General features: G+C 37.9%; 1 protein-coding gene across 1 annotated transcript in view; it reads left to right on the top strand.

Moving 5' to 3' along the window:
* The first annotated feature begins 3334 nt into the window (after positions 1–3334).
* The window catches only part of LOC139145104 (toll-like receptor Tollo), a 29068-nt gene continuing 17252 nt past the window's right edge, over positions 3335–15150 (top strand). The window contains exons 1-10 of the mRNA XM_070716055.1: positions 3335–3415; positions 3669–3742; positions 4239–4283; positions 5106–5210; positions 6142–6252; positions 6936–7049; positions 9085–9190; positions 9995–10127; positions 11321–11522; positions 11861–11989. Coding sequence (XP_070572156.1) covers positions 3355–3415; positions 3669–3742; positions 4239–4283; positions 5106–5210; positions 6142–6252; positions 6936–7049; positions 9085–9190; positions 9995–10041 — 663 coding nt within the window. The 5' untranslated portion in view covers positions 3335–3354 and the 3' untranslated portion in view covers positions 10042–10127; positions 11321–11522; positions 11861–11989. The remainder of the gene's footprint in view (positions 3416–3668; positions 3743–4238; positions 4284–5105; positions 5211–6141; positions 6253–6935; positions 7050–9084; positions 9191–9994; positions 10128–11320; positions 11523–11860; positions 11990–15150) is intronic.

The following is a 15150-nucleotide window of genomic DNA, read 5'->3' as shown; positions in this document are numbered from 1 at the left end:
CCAGCAAAGTTCTTACAACGAACCGTGTGTATTTTCTGTCCGTGGTTGAGCACTCCCGCGAAGCTTTCCTCCGTGAACGATGGGTCATTTGTCACAGTAAACGGTGTCAATGTTCCGAAACCCGGACTAAATCCTGAAATAAAAACACGGGGATAATACCCCTGATCAAATAAATCAACGTAAACCAATAATAAATTCAAATCATCGAAGTCATTGGACTACCTACCCAGGGCCAATTCACAAAATTCAACACCACTTTCAGGATCTGAAACATTCCACTGAACAACAATGACTGATGAAGTCTGATAAGTCAAATTCTTTCTAGCTGTGCGCCATCCTAAAAGAAAACGAAGGAATTGTAGAAGTATTTGAATACATCCACAACAAAAAAATGCAATATTCATTCTGTTCACCCCAGTCGATCAAGATCTCACAACAATTACATGATGCACTTCGCGGCGGAAAGTGCACTGCGTATGCTTTTCCGTAGAAGCTATACCACATTTGTCACTTATACCAACAAACGTTTGGAAACGAATATACGTCAAGAATGGTTTGAGGGAATGGGATTTGGTCTTCTTCGGCCGACAGGCAGAGTGAGGTGTAAAATTTGAAAATATCCCAAATAGCCCGAGGGAATAATTAATACAAAAACATAGCGCCATCACATTACAATGAAAATGATGTAATATCAGTTTTAAGGTACACATGACAACGTTATTGTTTCACTTATCGGATTATAAAAAATAATAAAGTTTTATTGTGACCGTCAATGTTACCAAGATAAAGTGTTATTCTGAAATAGGCTATTCCAAGTGTACCTTTATACAACAGATATTTGGTGGTGTCACATCTACTATCATCGCGCGGCTGGGAATAGAACACTGAACGGAGATCAGCGGCATTTCGTGCGGTGACCGTAACATGTATAGGTATTCCATGGCTGAGTGGAAAATCGGCTGCGAAGGCATGGGACAAACGACCGACAGACTTGAATGACTGCACTTGCGTACCACCTATAGGAATTTGGAAGCTGACAGCACAAGCGACCAATTAAATTAAAAAAATGTACCTCAGAATATCACTATGTATATGTTACGCAAAGTTTGCTGTTCTCAAACATCATCTTCTTTTCTGTTAGATGACACTTAGATCAATGATATGAAAGAGACTATTATAAAAAGCGTTATAGAAATGATGGATTGATTGATACATAAATAAAAGTTTATTTTTATTTTTTCGATTGTGAAATTACTAAGATGTCTAGGTCATACTCTACTTTATAAAGCCATAGGCAGTCGTTCAACTCAGCTTCAGTTATTCAGAATGAAATTGTTAGTTTAACTGTAATGGGATTCTTCTCCTTTCTAGAATAAACAGGATGGCAGTGAAGTCTTAATGATTATGTCACCTTTGACAGTTCCAATTGCCCACAGATATTCAACGATTGGACTTTCTGTATCCAAGATATTCCAACTAGCGGATACAGAGTGTTTCCGTCCATTTGTTCTGGAATGTAGACTGATACAACTTGATTTGTGATTTTCATCGTTAACGTCGCGATCGACGTGGACGCTGAAGATTTGGATTCTTGCATTGTCTACCGCTATGACTGTAATTGAGTAAAAACATGCTAAAAGATAAATAGTTATCCGTAAGACATAAAACGAAAGAGTGGTAAGTACAATCTTAAACATATAGAACAAGGGAAGAGTTCTATTCCAACTTGTCGGTTCCGCGCGGGCAGTTATGCAATGAGTTAGATGGGTTGTTTTGGAATTCCCAGAAGCCGGTCGCGCAACCGGTCATTGTTTTTGGCCAAATTTCGAAAAGTGTCCGCTCACGTGGCCATAAGTGTAGCGTTGTCTGCGGCTTTGAAACAATGGCAGATGACTAGAACGTGATGAACGTCCGGGATGAGTGACGAGCCTCTCTCTAAAACATTGAGATTTTTCAAGTCAACAGCTTAGGACTTGAACAGCTCATCGACGACAAAGATTCAAGCGCAACCAAGGATGTTGCTAGGTATGCTTCGGATATTTTAGTGAAGAAATTCGTAAATGGTGTGCAAAGGTCAAATTTAAACACATTAACATTCACTTATCTAACAGTCAAGTGTCATGATATCAGGTGTGATGACAGGGTGGTCAGGAATTAGAATTCACTTTCTTATAATGATTGCCTGCTTACGGTACTTATTCCTGTTTACTCAAAAAGTTCAACAAAATGATTGGAAAGGATCGATGGAATGCCTGCGTGACTACAGAATGTCTATGTTATTGGTATCATGTCAGTTACGATGCAGAGTATATATGCTTTCATAGAAAAGGTATTATCCGTTCTTGCATCGTAGTGCGAGAATTTCAAACCCTGTGATCTGAAAGGGATTCGTGTATGGATATTTAGACATTAAGGCATAATACTTTATGAACTAAACATCTCATGAATGTCTGCACATGAACTTACATACACACAGGGGCGTTAGCATCGGCACAGTAGGGCACCTAATTGATATGAGCAACCGAGGTGTTAAAATGGTACTTGTTAAATATGTGTACTGAAAGCATGGGAATGGCTTTATATGCTCCCAAATGTCACGTAGCGAAACTCATATCAATATTGTGTTATTTTGCATGACAGAGACATCACAGGCATTGCCTTCGTTCTGTTGCCTGCTTATAGTAACGATTATAATTTCATTCGGAACTGCATATTTTCTTGATTATTCACGATCACGAGTGCACTTCCCTCGACGACAGCTGTCAAAGTTTGGCAAGTAAACCCCCTTAGTTACTGCAACGAGTCTAGCGACCCAAAGTTTTCCTCACCGGAGCAACGGTGTTTGCACATGATATGTTTGATCAAAAAATTATGTAAATACGTCCCAACAAAAGTATACGCCATCGGCAATCATGCGATATTGACATAGTATTTCCTGTATTGGTTTGGCGTGGTCAAGATTTACCGAGAATGACATATACATCATAAATTGTGCTCACATTACGTATTGGAATTTCCGTTAGCTATTTCGGCTTCGGTGCTGTCGACATGAAGCCAATTGTACTTTCGTGCGATCCCGAAAAAATGCGATTTAAACAAGACTCACACAATGCTTTACATGAGATAACTAGCCCCACTTCATATAATGCTCAACTTTGACATAATAATGTTATGGATGCAAATTGTAAAATAAGTACGTTTAATCCTGCAAATGTAATGACGATGACTCATATCAGTGGAGAATATTCATGCATTCTGTATTGGGCATTCTCCATCCTAGTTGTGTGATGTTGCCAAAAAGCGTACGCATGCGCGTATCTTTGCACAGTATCCTCATTGACACTGCTCGCCATCATGGTGTTAAGAAGTACTTATGTTACACAAAATGTAATACTGTTCCTTCTTCTAAAAACAGGTACGTTCTTTAAGAATATATGTTATCCATTATACTGTACCTTATGGATTTATCGATAATTATCGTTTGGTGTGACAGAAATGTCAGTGTTTTTAGTACGTTTATGTTATGAATACATGTTGCACGTATCCGTGTTATGAGTATCATGTAACGGTCTTCACCTGACCATCTCCAGAACTCTACTAACCGCCATTTGATGTTTAAAAATATCAATATTAGATGCATTTTCATAAATCTATCCGTGCTATTCCAGGTTCAGACTTCAGGGGTTCTTATGGCGATCGTTTTTCGACATTGCCATGTTCATTTGACATCCTTGTGCCGGAGGTAAGATGAACCAGTTTACCATAACCCTTGGCTCTTAATCCGTGTGCTTACGATACACTCTTAATCACGGGAAAGATTGGGAAGATGTGTTGTTTGTGTACTGTTCTATAGAGCTTGAGCAGAACCTTTCAAACTAGTGTTGCATTTAAGACAAATGTATCGTCTTGAACGCATAGTAAACTGTCTGAATCAGTTTTTTACCGTTGGTGCAAGGTAAACGTACTCATACCCATTGATTCTTGGCTCTGTGTCTACAAAACATGATATTTATTCAAATTTAGGAAACAATTAGATAAAACAGAACAAAGTTTTGTTTGGTGGCAGGCACTGGACAAGAAGTGTGATGCATAACATCGTGTGCGATCTATTGCAATCTAATCAGTCAAATCAAATCTAATCGTCAGTGACTTGTGACTGTGTGTCTCTGTCTGTGAATGCGTCCCGTTTCTGTTTATCTATGTTTGTATTATTTAATCATTGCATTATATCGTTTTAGAACATTCCTGTCGACGAAGTTGTCTTTACCTTTCCTCATAATCAGGTAATAAAGTTAAGTGTCATTTATATCAAATTGAAGTCCCTCTATACAGCATAATATCCATTATTATTCTAGCAAATATAATGCGCAAGATAAATGTGAAAAATTCATGTGGAGGTTTAAATGGATTTATACTGGTAAAGGAAGCGAATATGAAATTAGACTTTGAAACGCAAATGAGAAGCAAGCAAAATGGACAGACAGTGCAACAAGCACGAATTTTAACTTATCAAAATTTTCCTAAATTTGATTAAATTGTTCCGAAATGGCACTGGCTGCGTAACACTCTAAGGTGAATCCAATTGAGAATAAGTCACATGGGCGCTGAGGAAAAGAAGAAAATTCAGCTTCCTTGTTTCCTCGTCAATTATTGCAAACGCAAGTATGAGTCACAGCCTCAGTGAAGTGTTAAATATAATGAAAATGTTGCGAGGGACTATTAATGCAATCATTGTTCTGAAGGCGCTTGTGTCTGATTTAGAGTGTTGTCTCAATTTTGAAAACGCCGCTTTATTATTACAAGTTTGATAAACAATATATGCAAAATGTTGATCGAAGGAAGGAAACAATGAGAAAACCCAAATCTTTTGAATGCTTGATTAAAGCGGTTACCCAAGGTTCTGGTGCTCGGACAAAAACATGCAGATTTATCATGTAATGAGGAAGTTACTTAAGAGAACTGTCAAACTTGATAACTCAAGCTAATAGCAACTTCTATTCTCTGTATCACAGGAACTTAAGCAGCTCTAACATGTTTTAAATAAGTGATGTAATGTGACATCAATTTCTGAAACCGTTTATGATTTGTTTTTGAAAAATTTGCAGACTATAAACATAACAAGTCATGCGACCTCCGGAACTCCCATTCCTATGGAAAATTCTTCTACCTTTTCTGAGTATAAATATTTGAGCATAGTAGACGGAAATAAGGTGAGAGAACTTAATCATGTCCTGTAATAATTCAACAATTTATGAGCACACACACACACACACACACACACACACACCTACACACACACACACACACACTCAGGAACTGGTCAGTTTCTTCTGCCTGGGGCGTGGCTTGTTGATTTATTTTTTGCGTACATCAAAAAGTGGCTGACACCCCCTGGAAAATTCAAAATCAGGCTGATCCCTTTATTCCAACTTTCGAAAACAGGGTGAACCCAAGAGACAAATATGAAATATAAATACAATATAAGATGGGAATTAAGCTTCCTGGTTTCCTCGTCAATAGTTCCTAGATGCATGAAACTTCAGTAACAGATATAATCACTTTGTATTCAACCAATTCTACCAATTCTACCAATTCTACCTACCTACCTACCTACCTACCTACCTACCTACCTACCTACCTACCTACCTACCTACCTACCTACCTACCTACCTACCTACCTACCTACCTACCTACCTACCTACCTACCTACCTACCTACCTACCAACCCACCAACACACCCACCCACAGTGTATATGTAGTTTTGTATAATATGTCACTAATTATATGCTTCTTTCTTGTATCGGTTCCGTATGTGAACTGTAAGCATCATGTTAAAGTAAGGTAGCAAGGGAAGTAGAAGGTAGCAGACAATTGAACCGAAAGGTAGTAAAAGTGTTTTACCACTCTGCTGCCTGTTGCTACGTCAAAATATTTTTTGCATAACAAATCAAGCCCAATATCGGGTAAATGATTGGATAACTGAGATAAGAATGATGCATGCATACTTGCATGCAATGATGGCGTTTAGGTAGACGAAAGGATGGGTTGGTCGGTGGAAAGATGGATTGATATAGGCATTTTTTATCCTCGCTGATTACTTCAACTAGTAACGAATGGCAACATTTTTTTGTATCGCAACAGGATGATCGATTCAAACTAGACTCGCAAACTGGTGATATTTCCATTAAGGGATTACTTGATGGAAGTATTGACCCACAATACACCCTAACAGTTTTACTCCAAAACAACCTGGTAAGTGTTGTCAAAAATTGCGAAGTGTGATACTTCTTATGAAGGATGTTTCATAGATTTGGAATACTTTTGAGTCAGCTCGGTAAACGTTCTCGGCAGTTTTCACCACAGAGAGAGGCTACATCCTGCATGAGGCCATACAATAGACATTGTGTGAATACTGTGATGTTCATCAGGCAAACAAAGATTATGGTTTTGCTAATATCATCAATCGAATGAATACTAAATACTCTACACTGACACTTTGCATTTTCACTGTGGAAGTATAATGATCTATGCTTTTCTAAATGTTACGTTGCAATTTTGGAGTGTAATAGCATGGCGTATATAATCTACTTGAAGCGTAGTGATAAAGGAAGGAAGGACGCAAAGAAGACATATTCTGTATAAAGCATACCTTATATAATTCGGATAGTTTTCAATCGGATTCGAACCCACAACATACGGCATCAGTCGCCTAGCTGAGAGGCCACAGACAGAACCACTCGGCTAAATCTCCACTCCCAAAAAAGAGTGGTTCAATAGCCGGCTAAGTTGTTAACTAACTTCTCAACAACATTTCATGACAGCGATTTCGTACTGGAAGGTGGAAGATTAAATTTTCCAAATAACTGAACGAGTAACATATACTATTCTCTTTCTTGTTACGGGATTGTTTCTCTGCGTGCATACTATGAATGAAGAGCACAAGTTACTTGACGTGCATTGTCAACATAACACTTGAAGATGTTGATAGATGGCCACCCTTTTATAATGAAACTTGTGAGATGCGAACAAGTGAGCCACAAACAGGATATGTATGTATTCTCCCTTCTTTAAAGTAAATTACACAACTGTACACACACACACCACACACACACCATCACATATATATATATATATATATATATATATATATATATATATATATATATATATATATATATATTATATATATATATATATATATATATATGGTTTACACATTGCAGGTCTGTCCAGAAGGGGAATTTTGCGTTAAAGTTGACACAAGGAGCAGAACGCATAATACCTTTTCAACTGAACTATATCTTACAGCACTTCTTTAATGCATTTGGTTCTTAACGCAAAGTGCTGACAAATTCAAGTGAAATTAGTGAAAATAAAGTCCTGAGCTGTATTAAAAATTGAAATCTGCCTTCAGTGTTCACTATAAATTTGCAAATTCGACCCTCCCTCAGGACAGATTTTCAGAATATGACCCCTTCCCAAGTCATGCGACCCACCCCTTCATAATATGTGGAAGCTCCCTAATAAGACTGCACAAGGTTCTCCTGGAGCGGTTCTTCCAGGTTGAAATCTGGCGATGACTTGTGGTACGCAATCTCATGAAGAAAAGAATATTATAGTGGTTCCGTTGACAGCCATGTCATGTCTAAATTCAGAAAGATACTTCGACACCATTAGGTTTCTGCAGACTTGAGGACTACCTTATCTGTAAGATCGTACCTCTTCTGAGTGTATGCCTCTTGCGACGTTTGGTTTTTTACTTCAAGCTCAAATGCTACATGGCTATTTTTCACTTACTTAGTTATGTGCATTATATCATGAGTTCTAGACCATATTTTGATTCGTTCAAACACGTATGTTGGTTTGTCAGCGCTTCCTATTCTTAGTAGAGATTGTTCAGGTTGTAATTTAGCTTGTCAAATGCATCCATGTTTCAATGTGTACGTTACTTCCTTCTTACCAGCGGCACTATGTTTCAGTATGGTCTATTGATTCAGTAGGGTTTCGACATGGCTTTGAGTAGGATGATCCTTTGGGCATAGGATAAGGACAACAAAATCCAGCTTAATTGCAACCATGAGCAAGTGTTGGCAGGAAGAAATGTTAATATGTTTTTAATGTTTGTTTTCTACATAGTTATCATTTCTGTGTTAGAAGTCAGCGGAAATTTTTTGTACTGTGGCTCAATGCCATGAAAACACGTGTGTTGGATAAACTTCAATCAGCTGAATGAATAAGGACCTTTCCAATATTGACCATAACACTTTTGGTTAGACACGTTCACTAGGCAGAGTCTATTGCAAACCGCATCCACGGGTCCTAAAGAGACAAACGTGCAAAGTATGAGTTTTTCACTTGCCATCAATGAAACATATCGCTGCAGTTACCCAGTAAATATTATTTTCCACCTTGTTATTGATACAAAATATCGTTACCATCACGATTAAAAAAAAGAAAGAGAGAAAAATCTGTCCTGCATATGAACGAGGACTCACGCTAAGAAGGCTTGGATGAAACTCATATTTAGAAAAGCGCCCTCTGTGTCAATAATTAGACAGTTTTCATGCCGAAAGGTTTTTCAGCTTGCTAAACTGAACGTTGGGTAGTACAATTCTACGGCAAAGATAATGACGGCATAATACGTCCCTTTTTGAACACAGTGGATTGTTATCATGATAAATGCAAATGTTATGTACAAAAATTGCCATTTATGTCTAGCTTTTTGACAAATTAAACAGAAAATCTATATCTGCCCTGGTCTGGGTCTGACAAAGCGAACTGTACACATCAGTGAATGACCAAGTAGTTTTGGTGTTTCAAGTTACTGTTTACGCAATGTGTGATGGTCCTACTAATGGATAAAGCAAGTAACAATTAATTATTTTATTCTTTCTTACACTTAACTGGAATCAATAGTGTTATTGACAATGTAAGTGTCGACTGCGCATCTTCAGGCGGAAATAAAATTTCTAATCTTAAAACCCCTGGCGCGACACCAAGGGCCGAGCCCTTTATAATATTATTCGGGTTATGATTATCATGTTATTCTTTTATATAACAATAATAATTATTATTATTCCATAGAACACACCGTTCGTAGTCTCCTTTGGGCCTTCGAAATTGTCAATGAACGATATGGCATCAGAGCATACCGGTAAAAGTTTTGAAGGGGACATCGACAATGAGAAATGTAAGCAATGAAAGCATGGTTTAAATGTGAACAACACTTGATTGAACGTACAATCTCTTCATATTTAGTGAGTGTGAAGAGTAAATTTATCAGAAAAAAAACAAATTGAGTTCATCTCATTCAAACTCGTTGTTGTGTTTATCTAACACTACATATTTGCATATTTAAAATAAATTGCTATTTCAAAAATCTGTGAGACTTTAGTTTCAAGGTATGAGTGAGGATTAATATGTGACACAGACGTTTCTAAACGAACCAGAAGGACATTCTTTGGAGTCTTCAGCTATGAAATCTATCCCTAACCCTAACACTACTGATTCCCGCTGTTACAAGCATTCAATACAAAGAGACGTCTATGTCCGATAAGCTCCATTCATGCCACTTTCAGCACGTTAAAAATAAATTCATCCCTCACAATGGCCATTAGCACACATAAGGTTGTTAAGATTATAGCCAACATCCTTGTTCATGATACCGATTTTCAGTTGTTAGGAGAGCGCAGCATGGACTACTATTAAATTCTAGTAATCGTTCACTGCTTTCATAGTCACTCACAAGGAAATACTAATTCAATAACGTTGCGCCACAAGTTTAAGTAAAATATAGTTCTTAGCCCTTATCGTAAACCGAACATGTCAACCAATGAATAAAAGGAAAGATGCAACTATTAAAGGAAGTTGCACCATTACTTAAGTACACATTTCGGAATCGTGCTTTTGATACCAGTGGAAAATTTTAAATGTCAACACATCAGATCCCTAAACCACAATCCACATTTATTACATTATTACCTTAATTTTGCAGGTATGGCGACATTTTTTTTACCTATTCGGGAGTCTTATAGCTCATAAACACTTGATCTAAAGAGGTCTAATTTCAAGGTAACAGTGGACACCTCAGGTAGCATGGAAATTACAACAGCTTCTACCTAGAAACGGTACGTTTTTTCGTCGAGATTGGATTACTCATATATCTGAGTATACATATCATTGCATGGTTGATAGGATCATAAAAGTTACGTATCCTATGGGTTTACAATTATATGGCTCCGCAAGAAGTACCGGCATCCAGTAGCAGAACAAATATTTGTGGATAATATATGACTATTATATCGCACTTGTAGACCAGTTTCCATTGTTTGGTGTGCAAGCTTTGGTATATGACGATGAATCCATTGTCCACATATCATATGGTAGATATGATATGTGACAGAGTCACCTTGTGGTCTGAGCGAGAATTGATCAACGGTTTACCTACTTATACGATTTTCATGCATGGAGAAATGTATTCAAAATATCACGGAAACTCAATTTACGGAACTAAATTCTAAAATCTTCCAAATTATATACAGATGGCAATTAATGACGTTCATTTTTATACTCTAATCTTAGCGTCAGACAGCCTTCGGGACGATTCTGTCCACCTTCAGTACAATCCAACCATTGCAGAAAATTCAGTAAATTCTCGACCTGATTCGAACTCACAACGTACGGCATCCACATCCTTAAAAACGAGTGATTCAATAATCATTGCAAGCTTCGTTGAACTTGATCAGTCATGTAAGCTTATCTATCCAACAAAAGCCTCATGAGTGTACAAATTTCTAATCCACACTTGTCCCTATCGCAATCGACACCTTAAGTCGAAGGCACCTAATCATCCTGCCCTTAAAGACCTCTTAAAGACACGTAATACAGGCAACGTTTGGCGGAACTTATGGGGTTGCCCTCCTATACACCATTTTTAGGTATTTCCATCTTACGTAAATCATCATTTGGTCATGTTGATGTAGACAAATAACCTTTCACTAGTAAGTAAACTGTGTCATATCGTTTCATCTGTTTACCTTGATAGAACAACTAGTATTGTACATATTCAGTAGGTTACGCAAGTACAATGAAGGGGGGGGGGGGCTGTTAGAATGTGAGCTTTTGATTATTTGCTGCAATTTTACATTAAACCCAGAATAGTGCCTGATTGAGCGCAAAGATATGTCAATACCGGAGATAGGCAGCACTAAAATATTTACATAATTCTTCTCCTAAAATTTATACGTTATAATTTCATACTTTAATTGAATCACACTCCTTTCCTTTGTATGTATACTGTGACATTAAATGAATGGAACAGGAAGAGTTTCCGGCAGATTCTTTGTTTGAAGAGGCGTGGTTCAATGGCGTCGACTATGATGGCTATGAAGGCCCGCTGGCGTTGCTCAAAATGGTGGTCAAAAACATCGACACCAGATTACCTTCGAATTCAAATTTTCATGTGACATTACGTGTTGGAAATCAACCCGAGAAGTCTGCCGACTTCTTGATAGACTACGTAGGTAATGTATAATCTAAAAAATATCGTCGACCTCATGTGATGTCCACTTAATTCAGTATTGAATACCTCGTGTTACTCTGGTATGTGTTGTTCGCTATAAGTGACATTCGCTACTCCAAAAGAACGCGTTTACAACAAACGAAAGACGCGATTAATATAGTTGGTAAACTTAGGTCGCCATAAAAGTGTCAAAGAAATAATATTGGCTAATACCAGTTGTAGTTTAATCTTGACATTGACTTTACACGAAGAAGTGGGTATTACTAACGTATGGACCATAACTAAATAAAACTTAATATTGCCACCAGTTAAATAGTTTTTAAATGTTTTATTTCAAAGGTTGTCCAAAGGGAACGTATGGCGTGAAATGTGAAAAGCACTGCATTTGCGAAAATGATGCAGTTTGTCATGTTTTTAACGGAGCATGTAAGTGTAAACGTGGATGGTTGGGACCTGCCTGTGACATCCGTAAGCTCTTTCTACTTCTGTCCATTTGTTAGGTAGCTATTTAAAAGTAGGTCTCTTTTAAACTTTTGAAATATGCAGTATAAGTGTTAGGTATCTGCATTATAAGTATATCCATATAGCAAGTATTTAATATCTTAATTACAAGTATGTTGTTTAAAGGATGGCGTTGTGTTCGGTAGCCGTAAACAGCAGAGTCATCGCTCAAAATCGACAAATTTATCACCGAACAAGAATCCAACATATATATTAAGAATATGATGTATCAAAATCAACACCTCATCCTGTCAGGTGACGGGTTAAATTTTTAGCATCGGCAAAGTGTTGTATTGCTGTTGAACTTCTGCGGTAGGCTGTAATAAAGCGAGAATGTTTACTGTAGTAACGTACGGCAAACGCGGTTTTCAGAAGCTTGTGCCACTTCGTCGACAGCTCGATAGGAGCCGCGGCCACAATGAAGTGTTTTCATACGACACCAGTAAAATCGAGATCGAATGAACATTACATGCCAAATGTTAAAAGTTTCTTTTTGCGCTTTGTTTACTGTGATTGTTTATGATTTTAGTTTCATTCATAATTAAGACGAACAATGATACACTTTTCCTCTCAATTTCAAACAACGTTCAAGGCGTTGAGAATATATGCGAACGTATGTACGGCGCATGACAAAACGTGCTTATCTGACAAAAATCTTTTTAGCAATACCCTGGGGAGTCACTTTAGCCAGCACACTTCATGCGCGCGGTACATCACGCTTCGCGCTTCGTACGATGTTGTGTACACGGAGTGTGCCAATTTAACGTAAATACGAAGTCTTCTATACGAATCGAAGGATTTTGTTTCTGTAAACTACTCTCAAATTGTTGACATATAATTAATTCTTTTGTATTGTGGTTGTTCTTCCATCAGCCGGGCTCGCGCTTGCTCGCTGTACTGAAGTCGAGTCGAGACCATGGAGATAATTCCGTATTGCAACATGTAGGTGCTTTTCTTATCATCCACTTACATGTTTATTGAGTATAATTTATGTACTTAAATGGCAAAATTAGCGATAGAGGAAGGTGATGAAAAACAAAAACACAAGTACTCTGCTTGCCATTGTGGTGATTTTGATACTCTCGCCACCGTGAGAGCGCACGACCTCATGTCACCTCGTGCCCTCTCCTCTAGGGTAGACAGCCTCTATGTGTTGATCGATGTATACACAGTGATTAATTGAGGCGCTCGGCGATTTTACGCAATCAATGAAATTTACTGTATCTTTTAACTATTTTATGGCTATTTTGTGATGTTTGTGATTTTAGAGTGCTCTAATTAAGATTTCGTTTGTGTGTTTTAACATACGAAGTATTGTGAGGATTACTTTCAACAAATGAGTAAGGCTACAAGCAGTGATTAGTTATTTTTGTTAGATAAGCACGTTTTGTCAGATAAGCGCCGTACAAACGTACGATCTTCATACGGCATCGTACTCCTCCAGTCCTCGCCAGTTTCGAGCCATATAACTTTCCTAGGTACAGTGTGGTTGCATAAAGGACCAACAAGAACGATGTGATACAGTTCAATTGTGGTTTTATTCGTATATTATGACCGAAGTCAGGAACTGACAGCAGTACAAATTACGACTGCAGCATTGCACAGCGTGTCGTTCGAATCGTACAGTGTAAACAACGTGTAAGCACCGCTATGAACAGCAAGACAAGGTTAAATTCGATGCATATTTACATTATTTCTTTACCTTCAAACAAAATAATACATCTGAAGATACTATATCATCCTCCTTTCCCTTTTCCTCGCTGATAATGGCTATATCCATTCAAGTTTTGCGCGGAAAAATCCGACAGCAATAGACTTAACTACTCTGACGCATCGAGAGGAACGTGCGTCCGAATGTGAACGGAATCAGCTGGAGCCCTACCACTTCATCCGCCACGCCGACATAATAAAAGGTCAAAATTACATCGCGCGGGAAAGTGAAAATGAAAAAGTGGGTCTATGCATGTGATAAATATATAATCTCCCAGTATTTCTCACTCATTTGACGTCATCGAAGACTCGGGTTCTCGGAGGGATACTGCCGCTATGTTGGGGGGGAACCCTCGTTTTCGATGACGTCACACTCGTTCGAAATACTGGGAGATTATATATATATATATATATATATTATATATATATATATATATATATATATATACATATATATATATACATGTCTGTATGTATGTATATACCGTATTCGTTCGATTCTAAGACCCTGCTCGAGTATAAGATCCTCCATTTTTAGAGGATTACCGAAAGTGCTATACATCCTCGTATAAGACCCTCCGTAGTTAAAGCCCCCACTCAATTATCAGATTTATCTAATATAAATATTAGTTACTTGATGAAATATTCAATGGAAAACAAAAAAATGACAGGCTGTTAATGGGCTATTGACACATTCGCTAATGCGAGAACCTGGGATTGAGAAGGGCGCCTTTAACTTCACCACGCCAACAAGTCTCATCTCATGACTTCAACGATCACTAATACGAAGTTGTTGCGGACTGACGAACCGAAGATTTAGAAAAACCTTGACCTGCACATTTACGAAAAACGGCTGATGTTGCTGACCACACATTGACACTTTTAAGGTCGTTTGGTCTATGTTTGAGCATCTATTAGGTAATTGCACCAAAGTCCGTCCCCAGGGGTGAGGGTGTCTTTTCTCAGGACAAGGTTCTTCTTGCTAAGGTTTATTTATTTTAATAAGTTTGACTATGATATATATTGCCAATAAAGATTTATACTACCAACCTTTCTTTGCAGCTTTGGTGTCTTTGTCATATTTTAGTGCTGGTTTTGTAACGAGTTCTTTTTCGTATTTGTCCTTTGACAATCTTTAGCGAAGTTTTGTCACTGTGTCACTGTCTATTATCTGACCAGTTTGAATGCCTAATTCGCCAAGGCAAGCAAGGGTAGTAATTTAGTCTATTATCTGATGAGTTTGAGTGCCTAATTCGCCAAATTCAGCAAGGTAAATTACTAATCTGTGGACGCTGTCACCAGATTATCACAGGATTAACTTTCACAAAGTCAACAACGAGCGCACCAGCAAGCTATAACTGAAGAAAGGGGAGAAACTATCAAAAGCCGTGTCCAGAGGTGATCCGTAAAACGTTGAC

Source organism: Ptychodera flava, chromosome 12 (assembly GCF_041260155.1).
Source record: "Ptychodera flava strain L36383 chromosome 12, AS_Pfla_20210202, whole genome shotgun sequence".
NCBI classification, from domain to species: Eukaryota; Metazoa; Hemichordata; class Enteropneusta; family Ptychoderidae; genus Ptychodera; species Ptychodera flava.
The sequence above is the reverse complement of the archived record's forward strand: the minus strand, read 5'-3'. Positions and strand labels throughout refer to the sequence as shown.